At 41.0% G+C, this 26,377-nt stretch overlaps 1 protein-coding gene across 1 annotated transcript in view; it reads right to left on the minus strand.

The window, feature by feature from the left end:
* Window positions 1-26,377, minus strand: part of TTC27 (tetratricopeptide repeat domain 27) — a 795,933-nt gene that overhangs the window by 64,240 nt on the left and 705,316 nt on the right. Inside the window, exons 16-19 of the mRNA XM_073627729.1 lie at window positions 24,022-24,074; window positions 9,185-9,350; window positions 6,899-7,096; window positions 2,191-2,302 (exon numbers count right to left, since the gene is read on the minus strand). Of these exons, the coding sequence (XP_073483830.1) occupies window positions 2,191-2,302; window positions 6,899-7,096; window positions 9,185-9,350; window positions 24,022-24,074 (529 nt within the window). The remainder of the gene's footprint in view (window positions 1-2,190; window positions 2,303-6,898; window positions 7,097-9,184; window positions 9,351-24,021; window positions 24,075-26,377) is intronic.

Raw genomic sequence — 26,377 nt, forward strand, 5'->3', positions numbered from 1 at the left:
CTTGAGCACATCACAGGGGAAGCATGGAATGCTGGAAGCCAGGTATGTAGCTTTTACACCCTGTAGTGGCAAAATACAGGCAAGGCATCGCATACTCACACCAGAAAGATCAAGTGAATCATATATATATATATATATATATATATATATACACACATTCCCTGTCTTTCTGACTTACCTGATCCCCGCCGCAGGACTGCTGGAAATTATCACAGACAGATCCAGCCTTCACCCATCACGACGGGCCGTGTCATGCCAGACCTATAAGGACTGGGTCCCCTTTTACGGGTCCACTCCCTTGGACCTGTACAGCACCACTGCCGGACAACTCTTTGGCTGTATTAACATGACCAAGGTGCCGGATCCCAGGGTCCAGCTCTCAAAAGAGAAGCATTACAGGCAAAAACCTTGTTTCTTCTTGTACGAGGCCCGGTTACCATCGTTTGGCTTTCAAGCACTTTAGATGGATCCGTTTGCACAGCCCCTTGATCCCGTCAGGGATTACTTAGCGGAGCTCTCTTAGCACTTCATCAACCGTGACCAACACCTTAGACACTGACGAAAAAACTGAGATACTCCCGGTATGGGAGGTGTTATATAGGGAGGGCCACTTCCTGTTTCCTTTTTGGTTATACCAGTGTCCATTGACCTAAAGGTGGCCTATAACTCATATAGTTATTACTATGGTGCTTTGTGTCCCGTGAGGTACGATAAAGAAAATAGTGCATTACTGGTTATTTTGCGTATGTGTATGTCAGCACTAAAACTGGTAGTCGTTTTTTGAGGTCTTAGACGTTAAGATGAAACTGACCTAAAATTAGAATGCATTATCAAGATCACCTTGCACCTTTATATGCTATGCTTTGCTGTATTTACATAAAAAAATAACAGCACAAGTACAATGTAAGTATCTAAGCTAAAATATAAGAATAAATCATGTTTCATTTGCTACATTGAATACTTGGTGACTTTCCCTTCCATAAAAGTAGCAGAATTTAAAACCAATAAAATTTGATCCTAATTTTATGATCCATGATTTGTACTCAGCTATCATCCAATAAAAGTTTATGCTATGAATGGAAACAACCAATCAATAACCAATCACAGAATAGTGCTTTATATTGTGATTTTCCTAGTTGTAGTTGTGTGTATAAACCTACTGCCCCACTTTTAATAACGGATATACTGCTGAACTGGTAGAACCTTCAAACATAAGCTGATGAACAGAAATGCATAGCAAGCACCTCCAAGTTCCTACACGCATATCCATTTTGTGCCCTGGGGGCCTGAGAAACCCAAGGCCCTATTATGCAAACCACAGGTAGAGCTTGCTCTATCTTTTATCCCCTAGCCCAAATACAACCCTCGCTATATTTGCTATATTACCATAGGATCTACACAACTACTGCATAAGCCCTATTCATGGACATGTTAGATGTAGAACCCCGGAACTACTGTTTATTACAACAATAATCTTCATTACACTCTTGGATTAGCGACTCTGAGCAGCATCTGTCTTTTCAATGTGGTAATGCACGAAGTGTGTGTGGCGCCCAGGTGTTGGCGCCATATTGTGACAACGTTGTCATTTTGTATGTGGTTTTTATATTTGGGTACACTGGGGGGGGGTTGATCCCACTTAATTGCTGCTATTATCACCAATAGTGTGTTTATTATATTGTCTTTTCAATAAAGCCTGTTCACTTTTTGATATACTGTGGTTGATTCTCCTTTTTGCTATTCTTTTTGAAGACATCTTTGTCTTCCTACCGTTTTATATGAATTGACTATATAGTCTTGGAGGTATCCTGTTCACATGAACAAATCGGTGTACATTAATTAAATACTGATACACTTTCAGTTACTGGATACTGGATATTTTATTTTATTTTTATGTATCCAATACAACCCTCCCAATTTGCCACTATCTGTAACTGGCAGTTACAATGGCAAAAAAAAAAAAAGTTTCAAAGAATACTGGTCTTTTAGTAAATTTAAGTACACTTTCCTTCTGACAACAGACCACACGTGAGTCAAACTGCTGAGCACAATTTTCATATATTCCATATAACAGCAGCTATTTATTGAACACTGCTTTGACAGTTTTGAATCATTTTTAAGCACATAACCAAGCTAATGAAATGCCCAGTGGACAAAACAACCCAGAAATGATAATAAAAACAAACCTACCATGAGCAAGGTCAATTGCCCCTTTTATTATCTCTTTGAATGCTGAAATGTCATTTTGCCAACCGCTCCTTTGAGTCTCACATTTATGTGCTTTTGACAAGAACTGCAAGGCCTGCAAATAAAAAAATATGTTAAACAAACAGAAAGTGTCACGAACAAATCTGTATACAACTACTAAAAAAAACCAAACTAATAGGTTTCATGGACATACACATTTGTTATTACTAAGTGTTCACTCAGATTAAGCACTAGCATTCAGGAAATTTATGGGACATGAATCAAGAAATTCTAATTTGGATGCCAATCAGGCTCTCTCAGTTTCTGAAGTCTATGGAACATTTTTTTATAGGTGTGTGACAACTGCAATCCTGGGCATCCAACAACTACTGCTGTGAATAGTTTTATATTAAAAAAAAGGGGAACAATGAATATGAGAACAGTGATCTAGGTAAGAATGCACCAGTGGGTTTTAGTTTAGTAAAAACCAACATTGAAGAAAGAAAGTGTTATCCCATGAGATGCCAGCTTAGCGTTAGCAGCCCATTTTCAAAAATAAAAGCAAAACATTAATGGACAACAACAATACCAATTTTATTGTGCAGAATTGCTTTAGTTTAGCAAAATTTTACAGGTTTTAAAGGAAAATAAAAAATATGTGAAAAGTTGCGCTACAAGTGAGTCAAAGTGAAATAGAGTACAAATCAGCAGCTAGCATCAACAATGTGATAAGTTGCTTAGGAAGAAAAAAGAAATATAAAATGCAGCGCTTTTGGAACCTCGGCCCCCCAGGATAACCTATGGGAGTGGATGTTCAAATAGTGAGTCAAAAATGGTGAAAATAGTGGTATGCAAATAAACACAGAGTAATATGTGCATAAATACTGACAAGAAGACTCATATGTGTGTAACATAAACGCATGAGAAAATCACATGTGCAAACGATATACAAACGAAAAAGAAAAATGATAATAAATCTATGGTAAACAAAGAGCATGTCTAAGAGCTGCAATGAAGTCAGAACTGGGGCCTGAGGCATTGCTCAAGGCTATCTAACAATAAAATGTCTGCATTGACCATCTCGCCTCACAGTGTATGCTCATACAGAACGACCAGGACAAATTCAGAGGTAGGCTCTCGGAGTCGCAATTTAAGGGATAAAGGTTGCCTTCTGCCACTCAGGCCACTTTTTTGACTAAACTGCAGCCCACAGTGTCTAAGAGATTGGGCTGCCTAAGGGAACGGAAGGGTCCAATCCTAACATCTTTGTGGAACAACTCTTCAGGTGCCCCCTATGTAGGTCATCGAACAGACCCCTTGGGTTTAACCACTGAGTGTCCCTACGTGGCATATTTTTGAGATAGGGACATAGTATACCAGTGCACTCCCTGTTGAAAACATTTCTGTTGTTCCTAGAATTTTGCTGTGGAAATGCAAAAATGTCACCGATCCTTCTCACACAGTAGCATGGTAAAGTTCTTTGATAATCCACTGGCTGCCAGCGAATGGATGGACTCCCTACAGTGACCTACCTGGAAGAGTCTTTTGAGTGCTGCTTCTCATTTACAGTCTGCACCACAGCCATCCAGTACTTCTTTCTGGAATACTGCTGCCAGGTTAGGAGCTTTGTACACCATCTTACCCGTTATATATGTTGGCAATCACCCCTCACCACATACTTGTGCTTGAATGATGACAATTGTAAACTTTTGGGCTCCCTAAAAGTTGGTGGTAATTACTCAGTGACTGTTCTTAGCATAAGCATAGTTACACTCACAAAATTGGTACGGTTTAAGGTAAAAACTGCAAACTTTTTTAGGTTTAGGTCTAGGTCTAGTTTAGGTATATGTTTTTGTCATTTTGGGCTTTATGTTTTTAAACTCCCCAGCAAGCATTGTTTGTGTAACCTGGGGCAAGTACCTTCTGGCTTTGGACATGTGGGGTTTATTTACTAAAACAGGAGAGTTCAAAATCTGGTGCAGCTCTGTAGAGAAACCAGTATCAGCTTCCGTTTTTTTTTTTTTGTCAAAGCTTAATTGAACGAGCTCAAGTTAGAAGCTGACTTGCTACCATGCACAAATGCACCAGATTTTGCACGCTTTACTTTTAGACCCCATACACACTATACAACTTTTGCTGTTTGATTTCCTTTAGACTTACCAAAACCATGTAGTACAAGGGCCTGCCTGATTGCATATACACTGAAACTGTTAAGGTTTGACCTCATATTATATGGTTTTGGTAAATCTAAAGGAAAAAATCAATTGTATTGTGTGTATCCAGCTTTAGTAAATCAACCCCATGGTGTTGGAGAGTTTCTAAAAACTGCCATAAAGGACATGGTGGTCCATTTATCTTTCCTCTTTTACCATGCAATCACTTAGAGTGGTCTTATGGAATGTTAGAGGCCTGAATAATCAATTTACGCGCACCCTGATTTTTCAATATCTGAAGTTATTAAACTTATTATATACCTATATTATTTGTGGGCCAACTCAATATTGCACCCTACAGACTGGGATGCCCTTAAACTGCATGTGCATGTAAAGGAAGGCTTCCCAATACTTTTGGTAATATAGTGTGTGTATATGCTGTATATTATATACATATATATACATAGTTTATATTATACATACACACACAGAACATAGGTACATAGATAGATTCAACTTTACAAAAGGCTAAACAAAAGAAACCATTTACTGCTACAGCTGTACAACAGATGTTTAACTGTACTGTCTAATTTTTCTTCTAAAAAGTCTAGACTCCCTGATATGATCCATATTACTAAACAATTAGAGCTAATGAAAACAACGGGTACAGAACATGGATCTTTTGAAAACTATATATTTCTCAGAATAGTTGTGACAACTTGTAATGCATTTTTTTTTTAAAGAAAAGGAACTTTTTCCTGAATTAACAGTGGAAGCAATTTGTTAACTACTTGAGTGCCATTTGTAATCTTATCTTATTACCTGGTATGTGAGGGTGCCTTTAGCACCATAGCTATTTTTCTCTGCAGTACACGTTTTAAGGAACTGTCTCTCTAATTGCTAGTCTCAGGATATCTGACGTTAGATATGAGGATGTCATTACTGTGCTCCCAATTGTGCTCCTTGCTGGAGTCTCTGACAAAATCCAGTTTCTGCCAAGATGGCCGCCCCCAAACAGAGACATAGTACAGAAATAAGTATTGTAAGTCAGTGTTGGGGAAAGATCAGCTGCAGGGATACCACTGTCAATACTGTTCTAGTTCAAACTATCTGGGGCATACTTTCATTCCTAACACATTACCCAGTCCATATTACTATAGATATCCAGCATGATATTTTTCCCCATTGAGATCTGATGCGTTTTCAAACTGTCCCTTAAATTTTTTTGAGCAGTGTATATATACAGTGGTACCTTGGATTACGAGCATAATTCGTTCCAGAAGAATGCTTGCTATCCAAAGCACTTGTATATCAAAGCGAGTTTCCCCATAGAAGTCAATGGAAACTCAGATAATTCGTTCCACAGCGACTTCTATTTAATGCAGTACCGCATGTGGCCAGAGGTGGGGGGCACCGGAGACACTCAGAAACCGCTCGGAGCCGCTCCGAAACACTAGGGAACGGAGTGTTTCCGAGTGGCTCCGAGTGCATCCGAGCACCCCTGCACCTCTGGCCAAATGCGGTACTGCACACCGCAGAGGACTGAATCCTGCTCATTTTGAAAGACAACGCTCGCAAACCGAGTCAGGATTTTTAAAAAATAATAGCTCGTATTGTGAAACGCTCATTAACCGCGTCACTCACAATCCAAGGTATTACTGTGTGTGTATATATACACACACACAGTTATTTTAGGAAGAAATATATACCATTTATTTCAGCAATTTAGCATCTCTGCTATAACCAGTTTCTTTGGCAAACTCTAAGGCGGGGTTCACACCTATGCGAATTGGATGCGGTTTTCTCCACATCCAATTCGCTTAGCAGGAGATTGTGGCTGGCTCTCCATGGAGCTGGTTCACACATCTCCGCAGCAGCTCCGGTGCGATTTGCACAGGAGCCCTGTGCGTCTTTTGGTCCATTTCAGGTCCGAATTCAGCCAAAAATTCGGGCTGAAATTGGACCTGGAACAGTGAATGGAGACACACCGGACTCCTGCTGTGAGCCACTCCTTGTTATAGTGTGAACCCAGCCTAAAGCATTTTCTTCCAATAGTGTGCCTCTTTTTACAGCTGGATATAAAACCACTTCTCTTTTTATTAAAATGGCCAACCTTGTGTCTTCTATAGCAATCTTTCAGTAAATAGTTTTTCAGAGACTGGATACAGCACTTTATCTCACTAAAGAAACATTTCCCTTTAGTCAAGTATTTTAATAAATATAACGTTTTTTGCTTGTGAGTCCTTTTGCATTTCAAACATGCATAATCATTTATAATTTAATTTGGACAAACAGTATATGTCAGTGCATTAGCAAAACTCATCCTGAGGTCCCTCATGGGAAATGTAGTTCCAAAACATCTGGGGTGCCAAGGTTCGCCATCACTGCACTAGAGTATTGCAATATAGCATAAATATACATATCAGGTAATTACACTTGCCAAAAAAAAAAAGGCATTTCATAAGTTTTCTAGTATTACTACAGGGTATTTTTTAGAGCATTGCATTGAGTTTTTATTAAATTATCCAGGTCGGTATGCAAAAAGTCTCAAAGAATACCTTTTCATTTTCTTCTGCATTTTCACTTTCACCATTTCCATAAAGTTTGGCATAAATCTTCCAAACTTCGGCATCACTTGAATCCTGGGCTGTTACTCTCCCAAACAATTCTTGCAACTTCCATTTTAGATTACTTGTTGACTCTCCGTTGACATCCTCAATTCCTTCAACTACTGCTCTGGCTAAGATTTTGAGAACCTACACAAAAATAATTTATTGGCAGAATATAATCAAAAATACAGGGGGTACAAAAAAGCATAAAATCAATTTATTCAATGGTATGTCAACAAAAGCAATGGCTTTAGCACATGGGACACATGCCTTATGTCAGCAGTGCCAATTTTACATACTCCTTAACCACTGCATTCTTATGCTGTATGTTAAATACTTCTGACCACTGCACTGACAATGGTACATTGTACATTCTATAACCCTGCAGTTCATAAGCTTTGTTGTATATAAAATATTCCTAGCTGTCGCATGCTATAAGCTGTATTGTACATTACAGACTCCTGATGTGCTAATTGTCTCCGAAATTCTTGATAGGGGACTTCCCTATCCTTGTGAGCAAGCCAGGAGTGGTGAAAAACTTAAAAGAAGTTTGGTTCCCAGGTGCAGACATTGCTGTATGAAGTCCTTTTGTTAATAACGAGGAGCTAAGAGTGGAGTGTGGCTGATACACATTGTACATTTTTTTCCCTAACTCTGGATGGGGAGTGGAGAAGGACTACACTGGCTGGCACCCAGATTGTGGAGGGAAGAGTCTTGAGCAGAGCTCTGGATTTGGGTATGTCTCTGCTCTGCAGAACCATTATAACTACACATTATTACTTTACAAGCTTACCACTGTAAACATAAATGCTTTAGCGTCAAAATAGGGTAGCTCTTCATTCCTACAATGTCCTACTTGTCATTGACTCCCCTGTGTCATAGTCTCCCAGTATAAAGTGATATACATTTTGTACATTACACCAATTTGTTTCTGCATGCAGTAGCACAATAATTCAAACTACATGACTAATTATTCTAATAAAATGGCTTTTTGGTATGAGCAATGGAACATGTCAAATATAGATGAGTAATTCTAAGGACATTTAAATATAAACTGGCTAACATTAATCAATAGAAAGCAGAAAAATGTTTGTGTATTAATGAACCAGAGTTCTATCCATTTTGCTAAATACCACTCAGAACTAGGATCCCGTTTCACAAAATATGCTAAAACAAAAGGATAGGTTATGTAGTCACTGAAAGACATAATAATATAACGATGTAAGATTTGGCTATTTGATAACCTGCCGTAAGAACTAAAGAACTAGAAATTTAGCCCACTCAAAAGTCAACTCAAAAAGAGAAGTGTTTACAAGCAAAGAGCTCGTTTCTTCGGACACGAGGCCCGGGCACCATTCAATTTGGCCTAAAAGACACTTTGAATGGATCCGGCTGCATAGCTAGCCCCAGTAAGGATTGCTCTAGTGGAGCTCAGCTCAGCACAGCACATCTTCACTTGTGACCAACACCTTAGACACTGGCGAAAAAACGGAGATGCTCCCGGAAAGGGAGGGGTTATATAGGGAGGCAACTTCCTGTTTAGGGTGGGCCAGTGTCCAGCACCTGAAGGTGGACTATAACCCACATAGTAATTACTATGGCTCTGTGTACCGTGATGTACAATTAAAGAAAAGTTTTTTACATTTTGGCTAATGCTACAGAGATAAGCCAAGGTTTCTTGTTTATTTCTATGGTGACCAACTCACTGGTCTGTACACTTACCATTACTAGAGGGTGTAATGCTTCCTATCTAATTTTAGTTTATATTATGGAAAAAACAAGAAACGTGTGAACAACTCAAGATGGGTGGGAATAATCAATGCTCCAATATTGGTTGAAATAGAGTCAAAATCTATGGCAGTGAGATGCTTCTGAAATTCTCCAGAGATATAAAGAAGCAAGCAGGTAACAGCTTACAAGATGCAGCTTGTGACTGCAATATGACTATCAGTAGCCAAATAGGAACAAAGCCTGTGAAAGAAAACAGGTAGGTATTTCAGGATTGTGTTACTGGTTTATTGCAGCATCAAGGGGAAACAAGCTTAAAGTTTTTTTTGTTTTTTTTTTAATTTAGGTGAGCTTTAAAAGGCAAAAATACTTGGAAAGGGTAAATATTTGGGGGATTTTATCATATGACAATTGTGCTGTTAAGTATCTTTTTGATAAAAAGGCTAAGCTCTATTTAGATGCACATTTAAATAGAGGAAGAAAAGTAAAATATTTGATAATGCCTACCTGCACATCTTTATATTTACCACGCAAGTCCATGAGTCTATGATAAGCTTTGACTGCTTCCCCGAACTGCCCTACATCAGTACTGGTAAGAAGATAGTTTTCCCATATTTGCCAGTGTTCAAAGTTGCATTTAATAGCCTCTTGAAGTGTTCGGAAAGCCTTGTGCCTTTTAACAAAACAGTAAACATTATTACACAGCAGAATTTTTAATACAAGTGCATTTGTTGTACATGCAAATGCAAGCTACTGAACTAAAGTCATGTTTAGTAAATAATTATTTGACTTTGGCTTTTGGCAGTTCAACAAATAAGTAACTCAACTCACCATCTATATTTTACAGCACATAGCTACAGTAGTGCTCTACCTAAATATTTGGACAGTAGAATCAAATGATAGAATTATTGACTTATTAATTTTTTTATTAGAAATGTGCAACATTTGTAATTATAGCTTTTAGACAAGAAAATAACACATTTGTAATTAAGGCTGAAAAAAGTTTCAGTTAGATTCCATTGAACTGACTTTTTCTGTTTGATTGTTGCCATTACATCATTATTTGAACAACCTTGGTAGTCATCAGTAGGAAAATTTCAATGGGTGGCTCTTCAATGATGAATTTAAAAGGAAACTAATTATTTGTAACACTTTAATTACGTTCCATTGAACATCTGAAAATGTAATATAGTAGCTGTCACTGACCTGAACTCTTCTAGTAGAAACTGTGTATTTAAAATATTTCAGAGGATGTTTCTAAATAAAACCAAACGTGCTCCCAGCATAAAAAAAAAAAAAATCTTCTTATGAGACATCGTAGCATACAATGTTGATGGTAAGCACATCAGTTTATCAGCACCTAATACCATACCATACCCAATAACACACTATTTTTACTTTGACAAAGAATGCAGGAGAATTCAACACAGCAGCTTACACCCCACCCCACTCACAACAACTTACCCCAACCAAAACTTTATTGTAAGCTAGGATACGGTGGAGAAGGGTAGGAACCTTGGTCAGTTTTTTGCTGTCTGTGGATATGGTGGAGATATCCCACCACTTCCTGTGACACACCAGGAAGTAAGAAAATGTCTTCTCCAGAGACACGGACAGCAACATAAACCTGACAGAGGTTCAAACCAATCCCTGCATTTTTAATAAAAGTGTGTTTATTGCTCTGTCTTCTTTGAATAGATTATTCTCACTTGCAGTCTTGGGCCGGCCATACATAGTTCGAATCTCGGCCAGCTCAGCAGGAAAAGGCCGAGATTTGAACCATTAATGGCCAGGCTGAATGTACCAAGTTGATCGATTGATCGATCAACTTTGGTACAGCCAGCCTGCCGGATTCTCTTGTGATTATCACTAGCGGCTACTATAGCCGCTAGCGATAATCACTGTCTTCTCCTAGTGGGGATGGCTTCCCGACCCTTCCCTGCCGGGAGAAAACAATGGCCAGGCAGGAGAGATTCCCACATCAACACTGTCTGTGGGAGACGGGGGATGGGGGAATCAAGCAAATTTATTTCCTGCAGTAATGAAATTCGCTCCATGTATGGCCGGCCTTGGTGACAGACAAGGAAGTGAAGACAACATTTCTCAAGAAGGTAGAAATACAGCAATAAAAGCCTGACAGGGATTGTAACTTTTCCCAATCTTTTCAAAGATATGTGTCCCTGTGTTTTCCTGCAAAGCAATCTGACAACACAGAACAGTGATGATCTGTATTGTATCCCAAAAGAGGGCTGCTGTGCATATGCTAATGTGTGTATTGTTATAAAGCCCTAAATGCCCCTAAAAACGTTCAGGTTGCATGATGAAATAGATGAAAATAAAGCTAAAAAGGCATAAAAAAGCAAACAAATTCAGCCACTACGTCTAAAAAATGGTACGCTGCAATATGTTATATTTTTGGGTTTAATACCGCTTTAAAGTAGAACTCCAGGATCGGCAAAAAATCTCCCATTAGTACACCTCCCCCCCCCAAAACACTAAACAGTTCTTACATTTGTGAAATTCCTTATAAATCAAGAGAAATGTTGAATTGAATCTTCAGGAAGTCAGCTCTGCAGTTCAAAAAATGCTGCCTGTTTTCTGGCAAGGAGGATGTGTTAGAACGGGGATTGCATCATATCTCTTCTCTCTCTTTACACTGTCATTAAACTACATTTCCCATCATGCTTTGCATATTGCACTGAATGTGGGAGGTACACTAGGCCTGTGTACACTAAATGTGAACAAGCCCACTTCAACATAAATCACACCCCTCATTCTGCAGCCACACTACTGAGCACAACACAGACAGTGAGGGGGAAATTCTTATAACTGTCCATGCTCCCCCTCCAGCCACAGCAGGAGATAAACATATTTCCCTTACATGCTGAACTGTATATACATCTCATAATTCTATATTATACACACTGTATTCTGCTGTAATTCAGTATTAGAAATATTCTTCCTCATGCAGCTTTGAGATTTTTCTAATAGTAATCAGTGCTTGGATAGTGTATGTGAGCACATCCCTAGCCGCACCACAGAAAGAGCCGGGCCATGATGCTTTACATCAGTGTGTGATGCAAGTAAGGCTCCATGCACACTGGAGCTCATAAACGGCCGTTTTTGGGAGTTTGGGCTTTTTTTTAACAGGCCATAAACTCCACTCTATTCTATCCATGTGTGTCCATGCACACATGGATGTTTATCAGCAGTGGAGTTTATGGGCTGTTTTATGAACGCCATAAAATCACGTTCAGGAGCCACAAAAAATGCCCCCCCCCCAAAAAAAATAAAAACGCCAACGTGGAAAAATGCTAAAAAACGCTAATAATCGCTATTGCAAAAACGTTAAAAAACATTGAAAGACTCACTGCAAAGCTACTGCCGTTTTTAGAACATTATTTTAACGTCCCGTGTGCATGGAGCCTAAATGTCAGCATGAGAAAAAAAAAAAAAGTGCAGCCCTAACTTCCTAATCATTACCACAATAATGGTGGAACCCTCTAATGTATGGCAATCTCAGTAAACTTCAATATCACCACAATACCGGTCTCTGTGATATGCAACATCACAAATAAAACATAAAAAATGACTGCAAACTTTGCAGGGATGGTGGAAACCTCTCCTACAGATATTTGGCAGTGGATGGTGTCCACTGCTTATCAGTGCAGCCTCATCAGTGCCCATATGTGTAGCCTTATCAGTGCCCATTAGTGCAGTTTATCAGTGCAGCTTATCAGTGCCCATCCGTGCAGCTTATCAGTGCTCTGTCACAAGTGCAGCTTATCAGCGCGGTGTCACCAGGGCAGCTTATCAATGCGGTGTCACCAGTGCAGCTTATTAGTGCTCATCAGTGCGGTGTCACCAGTGCAGCTTATCAATGCAGTGTCACCAGTGCAGCTTATTAGTGCTCATCAGTGGCGGGGTCACCAGTGCAGCTTATTAGTGCTGTGTCACCAGTGCAGCCTCATCAGTGCGGTCTCACCAGTGCAGCTTATCAGTGCCCATCCGTGCAGCCTATTAGTGCCTATCAGTGCAGCTTATTAGTACTCATCGGTGCAGCTTATCAGCGCCTATCAGTGCAGCTTATCAGTGCTCATCAGTGCAGCTTATCAGTGCTCATCAGTGCAGCTTATCAGTGCAGCCTCATCAGTGCCCATGAGTGCAGCTTATCAGTGCCCATCAGTGCAGCTTGTCAGTGCTTATCAGTGCTCTGTCACAAGTGCAGTTTATCAGCGCTCATCAGTGTGGTGTCACCAGGGCAGCTTATCAGTGCGGTGTCACCAGTGCAGTTTATCAATGCACTGTCACCAGTGCAGCTTATCAGTGCTCATCAGTGGCGGTGTCACCAGTGCAGCTCATCAGTGTGGTGTCACCAGGGCAGCTTATCAGTGCGGTGTCACCAGTGCAGCTTATCAATGCACTGTCGCCAGTGCAGCTTATCAGTGCTCATCAGTGGTGGTGTCACCAGTGCAGCTTAGCAGTGCCCATGAGTGCCGGTGTCACCAGTGCAGCTTTTCAGTGCCCATCAGTACAGTGTCACCAGTGCAGCTTAGCAGTGCTCATCAGTGCAGAGCAGGGATAGTTACAGAGCCTCCATATGACAGAGCTCATCTCAGGCTAATAGGTCTGTATGTGAGAACACAGCTCCTGGTATAGCCCCGCCTCCCTGCAAAGGAATTGTGATCGACAGCGCAGAGTGCACTGTTCTAATGTGCAGGGAGGCAGGGCTGTACGACGAGCGGTGTTCTCACATACAGACCTGTCAGCCCGAGACCCGCTCTGTCATCTGGAGGATCTGTAACTCTCCCCACTCTGCACTGAGAGAGATGGCGGGCGGGGAGGGGGGGGGTTGGCAGGGAGGAGGGAGCAGAGGAGGACACCACCTCTATGGGCAGCACAGACTGGGGCGGAAGTAAAAGTCCCTGCTCACTTTCAGAGGACTACAAGGGGGCATGTCAGACCGCTGGCTGGGGTTACTGGAGGGATAGCAGCCAGTGCTCTTACAAAAAGGAAATCACCAGGCAATAGCAGTTTTTCAGCAAGTTCAGCAGGCTATTGCAGAGGAACTACAGAGCTCAGAAGAACATGGCTGATGGTTGGTGAAGGTAGGAGATCAGCAACAAGAAGATAGAAAAACATTTTTGCCGGAGTTCTGCTTTAAGGCTAGATAAGTGACAAGGGCAGCCATCAGAAATTTTGGGGCCCCTTACACAGCTTTAGGCCAAGAACGGCCCCGGGCCGACCACCAATATTCCCCAGGGCCAACCCACCAAATCCACCCACTGGCCATCCCACAGTCCTGCTCGCAGCCCCCTCCCCCCTGTAAACACTCGGCCCCCTCTCACACACACACGACACATCACATACACACACACAAAACACACACAACACGCATGCACACACACCACACCCACAGCTCTAGCCCCCCTGTACACAAACAACTCCTCCCCTCACTTATACACACAGCCCCTACTTGTAAAGGAGGTCTTCCTTGTCCCAGTTTATATCCACAAAGCTGACATGTCTTTGAGAGAGGAGCTGCATCCGATAAACAATCCAGAATACAGTACAAGCAGCACTCACACAAGGAGTACACATGCAGGAAGCAGCCACAGGTGGCAGTAAAGAGCCCAATGTCAGCAAAATAACAGGGAGCAGCAGCTGCCGACTCTTCTGTTGTGAATGAATGCATAGAGAAAGACAGGGCAGCCATAGTGCTCCAGGTCCTACTCGGTGGTCGGGCCTCTGGGGACGCCTGGGCCCCTCGTGTGTTTTGGTTGCCCCCCCCATTACGGTCCAATAAGGGACTCAAGGCCCTGTACATTTCAGAAGTGCAAGTGAGCAAGTAAAAGAAAAAAAAAAAGATTTGGGACATGGCAACTAAAAATCATGCAAGTGTTTTAGGACTGTCAGTCAATACCTTACAACTCTAGAAACTTAAAAACAAGGTATCCACGAAAGCAGGGCCATATGTTTACTAAAGCTGATCATAATCTTTTTTTTAAAGCTGGGACAGTTTAAAACCAAAGTGCAACCCTCATCAAAAATGTAATGAGGCCAGATAGAATATAAATATAAAGTTAAATGGTCTTAACTAATTCTAACTAAATCACACAAAAATGTAAGGCTGAAGTGGATATGTGAATAATGAAGACGCATGTTTCAGTAGTACTGGAAAGCAGGTAAAGGAAACGTAATGTGATCTGGCCATTTATAGGTTTATACATTGTCAGCACTGCCTGTCAATAGTTACTTTTAACCTCCGTCAAACAACTTCAAAGCAAGCTATCAGTGGAAGCAGATCCACGGCTATTATTTCATTTTACTACAGTTGAACATAGAACACAAGCCAAAATAAACGTTGTTTCATTGGAATGGGTTTCAAATCTCTGACAGTTAGCAGAAGAAAAGCAAACACCAGGAAGGTGCCTGCCCAATAAACACGTTCTAAATAACAGTTTTTATGTGTGAACTGAATGAACGGCATTATGGTAACCCTCACTAAAATGGTCGTATATCAGTACATCAGCCTTGTAGCCATAAAAAAAAAAAAAAAAAAAAAAAAAAGAGTATGAAGACAAAAGTAGCAAACTAAAATGTAGTAAATCAATACATTAGCCTTGTAGTGGTGACAAAGTAGCCCTACCAATTGTCATTCCCATGAATACCCAATGGGCTGCAGAAAAACGTCTCTATTGTATCTCAGCAAGCAGGAGTACATACTCTTACAAATTTTACCTCAGTGGCTAGTGACAGCAAACTAACTGGGCAGAGGTAGGAAAGCTGGTAAAATTTAGATATGAAGTAATAGAATGTTACAAGAATATGATTTTTTGGCTATAAAAGTAATTAGAGTAATTTGTGTGCCATCTGTTTGCAGACAGGAGTATTGGATTTACCGTATATGTTTAAATTGCTGTATGGGTTAATGCTAAAGTAAACCTACCATAAAATCGTGTCAGGCTGATCACTGCTTGGCCACTGACAGGGATCTTTGTATTCGATAAATTAATACTAAGCTTCTGCTGACTGGCTGAGTTGGAAATCAGCACACCTCTTTCTTAAGGATGAGCTCGGGTGTGTTCGCATGCTGCACGTGCCGAGCCCGCCAGGAAGTTGGCGCAGCGCTAATCACAGGCAGTGAGATATTTCCCAATCTCTGCAGCCACACATTGGGAAATGTCTCACTGCTTGTGATTAACGATGCGCCGTGCCGACTTCCTGGTGGGCTCGGCACGTGCAGCATGCGAACACGCCGGAGCTCATCCTGACTCTATATATAAGCTAATCAGAGGAAGCTTTGTATTCCTTCATAGAACACAAAGCTCCCTGTAACTGGCTAAGCAGTGTTCAGATTCGATTTTGTTCAGGGATCCCATCCTGCTGCCAGAACACAGTGCTGTATACTGTAGCTACATACAGCTTATACAGTGCATACAGCGGGCATATCTAGTAATGAAGATAATAGTTTGCTTGGACCAACTCGGTTCAAACAAACTATTTAAACTTAAATGAAACCTGGAGATCAGCTTTAATTAAAAAGTCTATTAACTTTGGGGTGCAGTCACACACAATTTGCAAAGCAAATTGTATTTTTTTTACTATGCCAGTTGGTCAGTGTGCCTTAACACTACTAGGAGAAAAACGGCATATTCCTGTTCTATGTAATCTGATCTCCCCAGCTAATCTGCAAAGTAGTTGTAGAAAGCCATTTTGTTTAGATTTGCCACTTTCTAGCAGCAAATAGTAAAACACATCATGGAAAGGTAATATATTGCATATTTGCTAAACACAAAGCATTCTCTGATTGGAAGAAGCGGAGAAGCAGGGAGGTGCACTTCTTTGAATGGCGCTCATGTCGAGTTGCTGACCTCCTGTGTTCAGAATGAAGCAGAGCAGCTGCCCAACAGGGAACCCAGTAGTAAGTGGAGATCACTGGAGTAGTGGGATCGGCCAGGTATGTTCCAAACATACCCAACACGTAATCTTTTGGCTTCACCCTCTAAGATTTTTCATTAGAGTACGAGCACTGACATCACAAATTGAAGTAATCTCACTTTATGTAAATGAAGGATGAAATGTCTTCTAAGATTGAGATTATTAGGCTCAGGCAAGATCCTTATCGCATCACAGTAAAGTTCACTTCTTAAGTGATTTGTTAACAATCTAGCTGATCCAAATAGCACCAAATGAATACAAAGGAACACATAAAAAGCAAATTAGAGGCATATGTTTCTGAGATATAACCCATACCATTTGAAACATATCACTCTGAGATGCTACAACATAAAGAAGTAAATCATTGAGTTATGTGAGAGAAGCTAAAGTACTTACCCCATAGAAACTGCCTCTTAGCCACTAACCAACTAGGCACAGGGAGGAAAGGTGTGCTACTTACAGATTTTTATGGTATAGACAGATGGCTTAAACAATACTTATGATACCAAGGATGCTATATCTTTCTAATACAACGATGACTGGGTGACCATTAAAGTAAATCTAAACCCTGTTGTACACTTTTCAGATAAAATGTTATCCTTTTAAGTAGTGTGCATCTGCCCCGATCTAAACTACTTTCCTTTGCAAAAATGCAACGCATTTCCTCTGGGGCCCAGCTGGAGCACGACAACTATTCCCCAGAACTTGTGGTGTAAATCTTGACATACATGGCTCAGGTTTTTTTTGTTCAGCCAGGCAGCCATCCAAGTGCTTTCACATATGGGCAAAGGAGTGAGGGTCAGCAGCCCTGTGTAAGCTCTGGGTAGGATGACTCACACGGCTTACACGGGACTTCTATCCTAGGACCAGTGGCTGAATAGAAAAGTGAAAGGAAAGGTGAGTATTTTCAGCTTATTCAGTGTAAATAATAAATTAAATCAGTACTACCAATCTCTATATAACACATGTGTTACTATCATGAATCCTTCAAAAGGCAAATATTTCCGCAAACTATATAAAAGTGCAAAAATAGAAAAATAAACTGCAAACTAATATGAAAATATCTACTAAATAATTAATCGTGCCAGTTATTATAATTAAACATAAAGTGACAGTTCATCAAATGAAGGTGATGTGAAATCCATAATGAAGAAATTCCCAGTGCTTCTATGATCACTTTCCGTGCACTGCTGTGCTCTCACCTTACTGATATGATATAGCGCATGTGTACTCATATCCAGCTTGTTGTTTCCAGCTGATAGCCTGAGAGAGGGTCTTGTAATGTAGCCTCCCACTCACTAGGATACTCATATCCTGTCGGGTATACAGTGCCTTGAAAAAGTATTTGCACCTCTTGAAATTGTCCACATTTTGTCATATTACAACCAAATATGCAAATGTATTTTATTGGGATTTTATGTGATAGACTAACACAAACTGGCACATAATTGTGACGTGAAAGGAAAATGATGAATTGTTCTCAACATTTTTTACAAATACCGTATTTATCGGCGTATAATACGCACCGGCGTATAACACGCACCCCAATTTAGGAGGGAATTTTAAGGAAAAAAAACTTTTAGGAGGGAAGTTGAAGGGAAAAAAACTTACATTTAAATGCCCATCATTGCAGCCTTCTCAGTGCAGCCTTCTCAGTGCAGCCTTCCCCAGTGCAGCCTCGTCAGTGCAGCCTCCCCCAGTGCAGCCTCCCCCAGTGCAGCCTCCCCCAGTGCAGCCTCCCCCAGTGCAGCCTCCCCCAGTGCAGCCTCGCCCAGTGCAGCCTCGCCCAGTGCAGCCTCGCCCAGTGCAGCCTCGCCCAGTGCAGCCTTGCCCAGTGCAGCCTTCGATCCCCTGTCTTCAAAATCGCCGACCGTGATTTGAAATACACAGAGTTGGTCCTCGGCTCTTTCCGGCGGCTCTCGTTCACTTTTGGCTCCACTCGTAGTCCCGAGCGGAGCTATCCGAACCTAGCCGAGTAGGTTCGGATAGCTCCGCTCGGGACTACGAGTGGAGCCGAAAATGAACGAGAGCCGCCGGAAAGAGCCGAGGACCGGCTCTGTGTATTTTTGTGCCGGCGGCGCCATTTTCAAATCGCGGTCGGCGATTTTTGAGTTGTGTAGCTCAGGGGATCGGCGTATAACACGCACCTGCGACTTTCCCCTGATTTTAAGGGGAAAAAAGTGCGTGTTATACGCCGATAAATACGGTAAATATCTGAAAAGTGTGGCATGCATTTGTATTCAGCCCCCCCCCCCCCCCCGACTCAATACTTTTTAGAACCACATTTCACTGCAATTACAGCTGCAAGTCTTTTTGGGGATGTCTCTACCAGCTTTGCACATCTAGAGAGTGACATTTTTGCCCATTCTTCTGTGCAAAATAGCTCAAGCTCTGTCAGATTGGATGGAGAGCATCTGTGAACAGCAATTTTCAGCAACTTGCCACAAAATCTCTTTAATGGCTTTCTTTCAACAATGGCTTTCTTCTTGCCACTCTTCCATAAAGGTCAGATTTGTGGTGTGCACGACTAATAGTTGTCCTGTGGACAGATTCTCCTACCTGAGCTGTGGATCTCTGCAGCTCCTCCAGGGTTACCATGGGCCTCTTGGCTGCCTCTCTTATTAACCACTTGCCGACTGGGCCCTTGCCGAAAGACGGCAAAAGCGCGGTCGGCTAGTTCTGGGTGGATGTCCATGGACGTCATTCCAGAATGTTGCGACCGCGGGCCCCCTGGGGCTCACACTCAGGAACATCCGTGACTGCCGGGTCCTGAGGACCCGGCGCATCACGGATCACGGTAAATAGCCGCTGATCGCGGCCGTTTACCACGTGATCGTTCCGTCAAATGACAGAGCGATCACATGTAAACAAACCGGCGTCACGTCATGACGCCAGTTCCTCCCTCCCCTCTCTGTACCGATCGTTACAGTGCGGGGGGAGAGGGGGAGAGATGGCAGCGCTGTGGGCTGGATGTTTAGTGCCCACAGCGCTGCTCAATATAAATAATGGCAATACTGTGCTATACTCTGCAACACTGTGCTATACTCTGCAACACTGTGCTATACTCTGCAACACTGTGCTATACTCTGCAACACTGTGCTATACTCTGCAACACTGAAAAACTCTGCCAATACTCTGCAATACATTTTAAAAGAAACAAATAATTTTTTTTTTATCGAATTTTCTGTCTTTTTTGATTTATAGCGCAAAAAATTAAAAAAACAGCGGTGATTAAATACTACCAAAAGAAAGCTCTATTTGTGTGAAAAAAGGACATAAATTTCATATAGGTACAATGTTGCATGACTGAGTAACTGTCATTCAAAGTGTGAGAGCACCGAAAGCTGAAAATTGGTCTGGTTAGGAAGGGGGTTTAAGTGCCCAGTGGTCAAGTGGTTAATGCTCTCCTTGTCTGGCCTGTCAGTTTAGGTAGACGGCCATGTCTTGGTAAGTTTGCAGTTGTGCCATACTCTTTCCAATTTCGGATGACGGATTAAACAGTGATCTGAGGGCTGTTCAAAGCTTGGGATATTTTTTTTATAACCCAACCCTGTTTTAAACTTCTCCACAACTTTATCTCTGACCTGTCTGGTGTCTTCCTTGGCCTTCATTATGCTGTTTGTTCACTAAGGTTCTCCAACAAATCTCTGAGGGCTTCACGGAACAGCTGTATTTATACTGAGATTAAATTACACACAGGTGGACTCCATTTACTAATTAGGTGACTTCTGAAGGCAATTGGTTGCACTAGATTTTAGATATGGCTATCAGAGTAAAGGGGGCTGAATACAAATGTACACCACAGTTTTCACATAATTATTTGTAAAAAAAAATTGAAAACCATTTATCATTTTCCTTTCACTTCACAATTATGCACCACTTTGTGTTGATCTAGCACATAAAATCCCAATAGAATACATTTACGTTTTTGGTCGTAACATGATAAAATGTGGAAAATTTCAAGGGGTATGAATACTTTTTCAAGGCACTGTACCTCCTGAAGAATAAGGATGTTGGTCCCTTTAAAAATGCCTTACCCACGCAATGTAAATAACTCTCGTGCCACGTAGGAATAAAGAGGATGCCATCAATACTGTAAAGCCATATAACGATACATTTGTGATTAAAATTATGCTTACAGACAAAAAATTCCTTAGCATGCAATGGGGTAAAACTCCTGGTATGACATCACTTCCGGACCGCGATGCCCCAGGCTCCACCCTACGGATTACATCACGCACCAAGTGATCACTGAATGCCAAGAGAGTTTTTTTTCATATGCAAGCATAATTTTAATCACAAATAAAGTGTTATTATATGGTTTTACACATCCTCTTTATTCCTACATGGCACGGGAGGTAATATACATTGTGTGGATAGGATACAGGTACCCTAGTTAGTGTGAGGCTACATTACAAGACCCTCTCTCAGGATATCAGCTGGAAACAACATGCAGGAATATAAGCACACTTGCGCTATATCATATAACTAAGGTGAGAGCACGGTGAGCACAGAGGTGCATGGGAAGTGGTCAAAGAAGCTCTGGAAATGTTTTCATTATGGATTTTACATGACCTTCATTTGATGAACTGTCACTTTAGGTTTAATTATATGAACTGTCACGATTCATTATTTAGTAGATATTTTCATAATGGTTTATAAATTATTTTTCTATTTTTGCACTTTTATATAATTTGCAGGAATATCTGCCTTTTAACTGCTTGCCGACCAGCCGCTGTCATTATACTGCAGCAGGTTAGCACGTTCCTGCGAGCCGTCATAGCTATACATCAGCTCCTTTAAGCGGGATAGCAAGTGCTGCACTGCGGGGGTTCCGATGCTCATGGCCAACGGTCGCGATGACCGCCGGGCACGAGAATCAGAACAGGGACGTGTGTGTGTGTGTAAACACACAAATATCTGTTCTTTTCTGTGAGGAGAGACAGATCGTGAGTTCCTAATAGCTAGGAACCACAATCTGTCATCCCCTTTAGTCAGTCCCCTCCCCCTACAGTTAGAACACACAGTCAGTGAACACAGTTAATCCCTTGATCGTCCCCTAGTGTTAACCCCTTCCCAGTGACATTTATACAGTAATCAGTGCATTTTTATACCACTGATCACTGTATAATTGTCAATTGTTCCAAAAATGTGTTAAAAGCGCCCTCTGCTATCAGCATGAATCACTTCTGCCAAGTTTTCCTGACAACAAAAGAAAAAGGTGACAGGGGAGGGAGCTCCAGCTGATTGACAGCCTCAGTTCTGTTCCTGTGTGAAAGGGGGTGTTTCTCTTCCCTTTAATCAGCTCTCCTCACTGAGCTCTGCAGAGTGTAACTTAAGCTCTACGCCCTCTGTCTTCTGACAGTACAGACAAACTTCATAAATCATGTTGTTTGAACGGCTGTAGAAAAGAGAAGTCTGAAGATCAACAGGTACAACTTATATAGGAGGATTTGTTTCATCTCTGTGTATCATCTGAGGCCAGTCATTTCACTGGGAGTATGTAAGGGTTTACAGCCACTGTAAGCTTTCATCAAAAAATATATTATCTAAGAAGAAGATTTTAAGTGAGAAAGCAGTGGAATAGTAGAACGACACCAAAAGGAGAATAGTAATCTCCTCACATATGAGGCCTGATCTTGAAAAGAGATTAACTTAAGCATCCACTGAAGTGTTTTCATTAGAGTTATGTTTTATTGATTTTTAATCTGTATTAGACAATGACAATGATATGCACAACAAGCTTAATCACACCTCATTGCATAGGAGCATATAATAGTATATCTCATACATATTGATAAGTTCAGAAACAGTGGAAGAAATCTGCAGCATCTCCGCATCACTAAAAACAGGCTGAGTGGGAGCATAGACTCATTTTTTGGAGTCTACCATGGGCATAGTGAACATGATGGTAGAAATTAAACTGTAGTACCCTGTCTACATATGTGTCTTAAAGTGGTTGTATGCCCGCACAAATTTTATTTATTTTTTAAAAACCTGTAAGGCAAAAGGCATAATGAGCTAGTATGCACCGCATACTAGCTCATTATGAAATACCTTAGAACGAGGCGTCGGCGGATGATCCCGGTCACCGCCGAGGGAGCTGACATTTCCCCTCGGCGTGTCTTCTGGGTTCGCGGCTCCAGCTCTGTGGGTGGCCGGAGCCGCAGTGTCCTCACTCCCCCACATGCGCGCGAGAGACTTCTTTCCGGCAAGGTCCGGCAGCGTCTGCTGGACCTTCACAGTGCATGTGCTGCTGACATCAGCGGCTGCATGCAAAGTGAATATCTTCTAAACCATATAGGTTTATGAGATATTCATTTTACCTACAGGTAAGCCTTATTATAGGCTTACCTGTAGGTAAAAATACAAAAAAAAGGTATACAACCACTTTAAAGCGGATGTAAACTCTGCTATCCCTATTGTGTTTTTCATCTAGTTAGTTCTAAACACTTCTTTGCAATCTTTATATAGTAAAATGTATGCAGTAACGTTTCTAACTTACTATTTTTGTGAAGTTTGTAGAAAAAAAAAAAAATCTTCCGGAATAAAGCGGCGCCATCTTGAGTACTGTTTTTTTTGAGTCGGTTGTGTACATCATGTTCGCCCTTCCTGCTTACCCCTGCTGTAATCTAGCACACGCGCGATAGATCCCGATCCCCCCCAAAAATTCCCAAAATCCAATAAGTTGATTCATTCCTAATACATGCCGTTGTAGATCTACATTTTCCCTGTGTTATACTTGCCTTTGCATGTCCGGTGTTTTGCAGCTGTCAGGCTGAAAGCTCCAGATAATTGCAGCGATAGGCATCTCTATGCCCTGGTTTACTCCCCGTGTGACGTCACATGGTCACAAGGGGAGAACCAGGAAGCTGTGTCAGCAATGAATACGCAGTCTAGCGAGTTTTCACAGCTGGGCCGTAGACAGCGGAACTAATGGACACAGTATGCTGTCACTGGGGAGACGGCACACAGAGCGTGCCTTGAATCAAAGGATGGGGAGCGCATACACTGGTGATGTCAGCAAAAATTTCAGGACGGATTGCAAAAAGACAATACAAGGGGACTGTTACAAGCAGCGATCAGTAGCTTTAGTAATGAGGATTAGAATATGCTGAAGTTGGGTTGGAGAGTTTACAACCACTTTAAAATTCTGAGCAATCTTGGTCTGTAAGTTGGAGTAGTGAAATGGACCACTCAGTTATCTTGCCCTGGAGCTCACATAAACAACGAGGTGGACTTCAGGGCAGGAATAACCTGGCTGCAGCTCATTGTAGTGCCTGAAGCTCATTCATAATCACTTCTAATCTTGAATGGTAATCACAATTATAATGGCCAAAGGAAGCTATTAAAGGAATCAGAAAATGCATTGTATTTCTAGTAAAAAAAAAAAAAATACTTACTTCTGTTTTAATCTGATAAATGCGGAAGACAAATTATTCCAAGCTTCTGCATTCTACAATTAAATAATGAATAGAATAATGAGACAAAATACTTGAAATATTAATGCACATACAGTATATGTTCTAAGTACTTTTAGGAAATCAAAAACAAACATTGCAGGCAAGTATAAAATGCAAATATATCAAGATGCATATTAAAATGTTCATATGTAATGCTAATCCCTAAGAAGTTAGGAAGCCATCCTCTAAAGCAGAGAAAGTACAAATATGAATCAGAATGGATTTGTGGAGAGGTAATTCTGACTCTGTCAAAATCAAGAGTGGCCTTTTTGAAGAATAAAAATGACCTTTTAAGGTATTACAATGCAAGCTTTAAAAAACAAGGAGGTAATTGGCCTCTGCTACCCAAATAACTATATTATATTTGAGCTTTGCTGGCGCAGGTCCCCCTGCATGTTCTGTGCTCTTTTTAAGCCAAGATCCTTGCCTATATATGGGGTGACACTAGGACACGGATTGCAAAACATACCTTGCTTCGATCCAAGATACAAGGAAGATTGGGAGTCCCACATATATCTAGTTATTTCCGCACTGCGCAAATATCCCAACTTTCATCAGGGCACAAAATACTTTCTAGTCTTATTACCTCCCATACTTTTAAAGAGTGGGATTCAGTTAAACGTTCCAGCAAACTTCTATCACCTCATCTTCCTTTAATCTCCTTTTTAGGTTGCCCTTTTTCACTCATGTTTGGGATTCTCCCTGAAGTTTTATTTGGTAGTTTGACACAAAATTGACTCTCCTGAATGATCCTCTTTGTCCTTTTGTATTTAATCCTTTTGAATCCCTCAAAGAATTGCATAATATACCACCTAATGATCAAATTAAACATTATGCATCTTCCCTGCTTCACTACTCTTATACCCCTTTACAGCTTACAGCATTTGAATATTTCTATAACACAAACCGACACACCCTGGGCATTATCTTCACTATCTGCTTGCTGCTATTAATGTCATGCTTTTTTTCACCATCTGGTTATTATGCCTATTTGGGCCTCTGACCTTGGGATATCTCTTGAGAAGATTGGTGAGATATATGGGTTAACACATCTAATGAACTATTAATGTTCTAGCTACTGAAACAAACTATAAAGTACTAGAGAGTTTTGTATCTGGTACCTTACTGGTAATTTTGAGCGATTCCAGGATACCCTTCTGCCTGTTTTAGGGGCGGTTTAGAACCCAGTACATTTAGACATATTTGGTGGGATTGTCCTAAAAGCCATTATTTCTTGCTCTATTTCTATTACCTAATTTATACTGTTTTAGAAAGACCCCTGTGGATGCACCCATTAGAGGCCTTGTAATATAGAAAACCAGATCACCTTGATGTCCATTATTTTTACTGCAGCAAAGCAAACCATTGCAAGTGCCTGGAAATAAAGCAATCATCCCCTTGGAAAAAATAAAAACCCATATAGACCTATATTTCCTAAAAATATAGGCACCTTGGAGCACCTAATTACAGTCAGGAATCTTGGATCTCCTAATTGGCAGATTTTGACCAAATGCTTTTAACTAATTAAATCTTTGGGACAGACTTCTATAGTCTATGGTTTGTTGAAATCCAACACCCCCTTATTCACTCCTGGGTTTTTTTTTCCTTTAAACAATGCAATATCTTTCATCCTCCCTCCCCTTCCCTCTTTTTTTCTTTTTTATTTCATGGTTCACCACCATTTGGTTTCGTGCTACCTCATATGAACAATTTAACACTGTCCCTGAGATTCACTCTCTTCAGGACAACTTCTCCCCCCCTTTTTTTAGCATACTATTATTGATACTTCAGCCGAGTGTAAAATGGTCTACAAATAAAGTCAATTGTTCTGCGCTTAGGAAAAAAAGGGGGGCAGTATCTAAGGGACATGGTGAAACATACAGCTATTTATTCAACAGGGATGTCCATCGCCGGGGAGTATTAAGAGGATCTCTGTGGTACATAAGCAAAGGGGAAGAAAACAACACCCGTGTGAAGGATTACCCACCACCAAGAAACATCACTGCTGGATCCTAGCTTACAGGCCTATTACCCCTGCAGGGGTTAGGCGCTCTGGTGAGTGAGGGCACGATTGGGGTTGCAGTTGAAGATGGGGAGCACTTGTTGAATCACCATATCAAGAATTATTTTTGGATTGATACACCGTAGTTTTTTCACAGAATGTATTCATCTTTTTTAGGACACAGAGTTTTTTATATTTTTTATATTTCACACCCAGTATTTTTCATATCACATTTTGTGGTTTTTATCATTTTTTCACAGTGGTTTATTGTGGAGTTAATTGAAAGACTTTTTT

Source organism: Aquarana catesbeiana, linkage group LG04, assembly GCF_042186555.1.
Source record: "Aquarana catesbeiana isolate 2022-GZ linkage group LG04, ASM4218655v1, whole genome shotgun sequence".
Classification (NCBI taxonomy): Eukaryota; Metazoa; Chordata; class Amphibia; order Anura; family Ranidae; genus Aquarana; species Aquarana catesbeiana.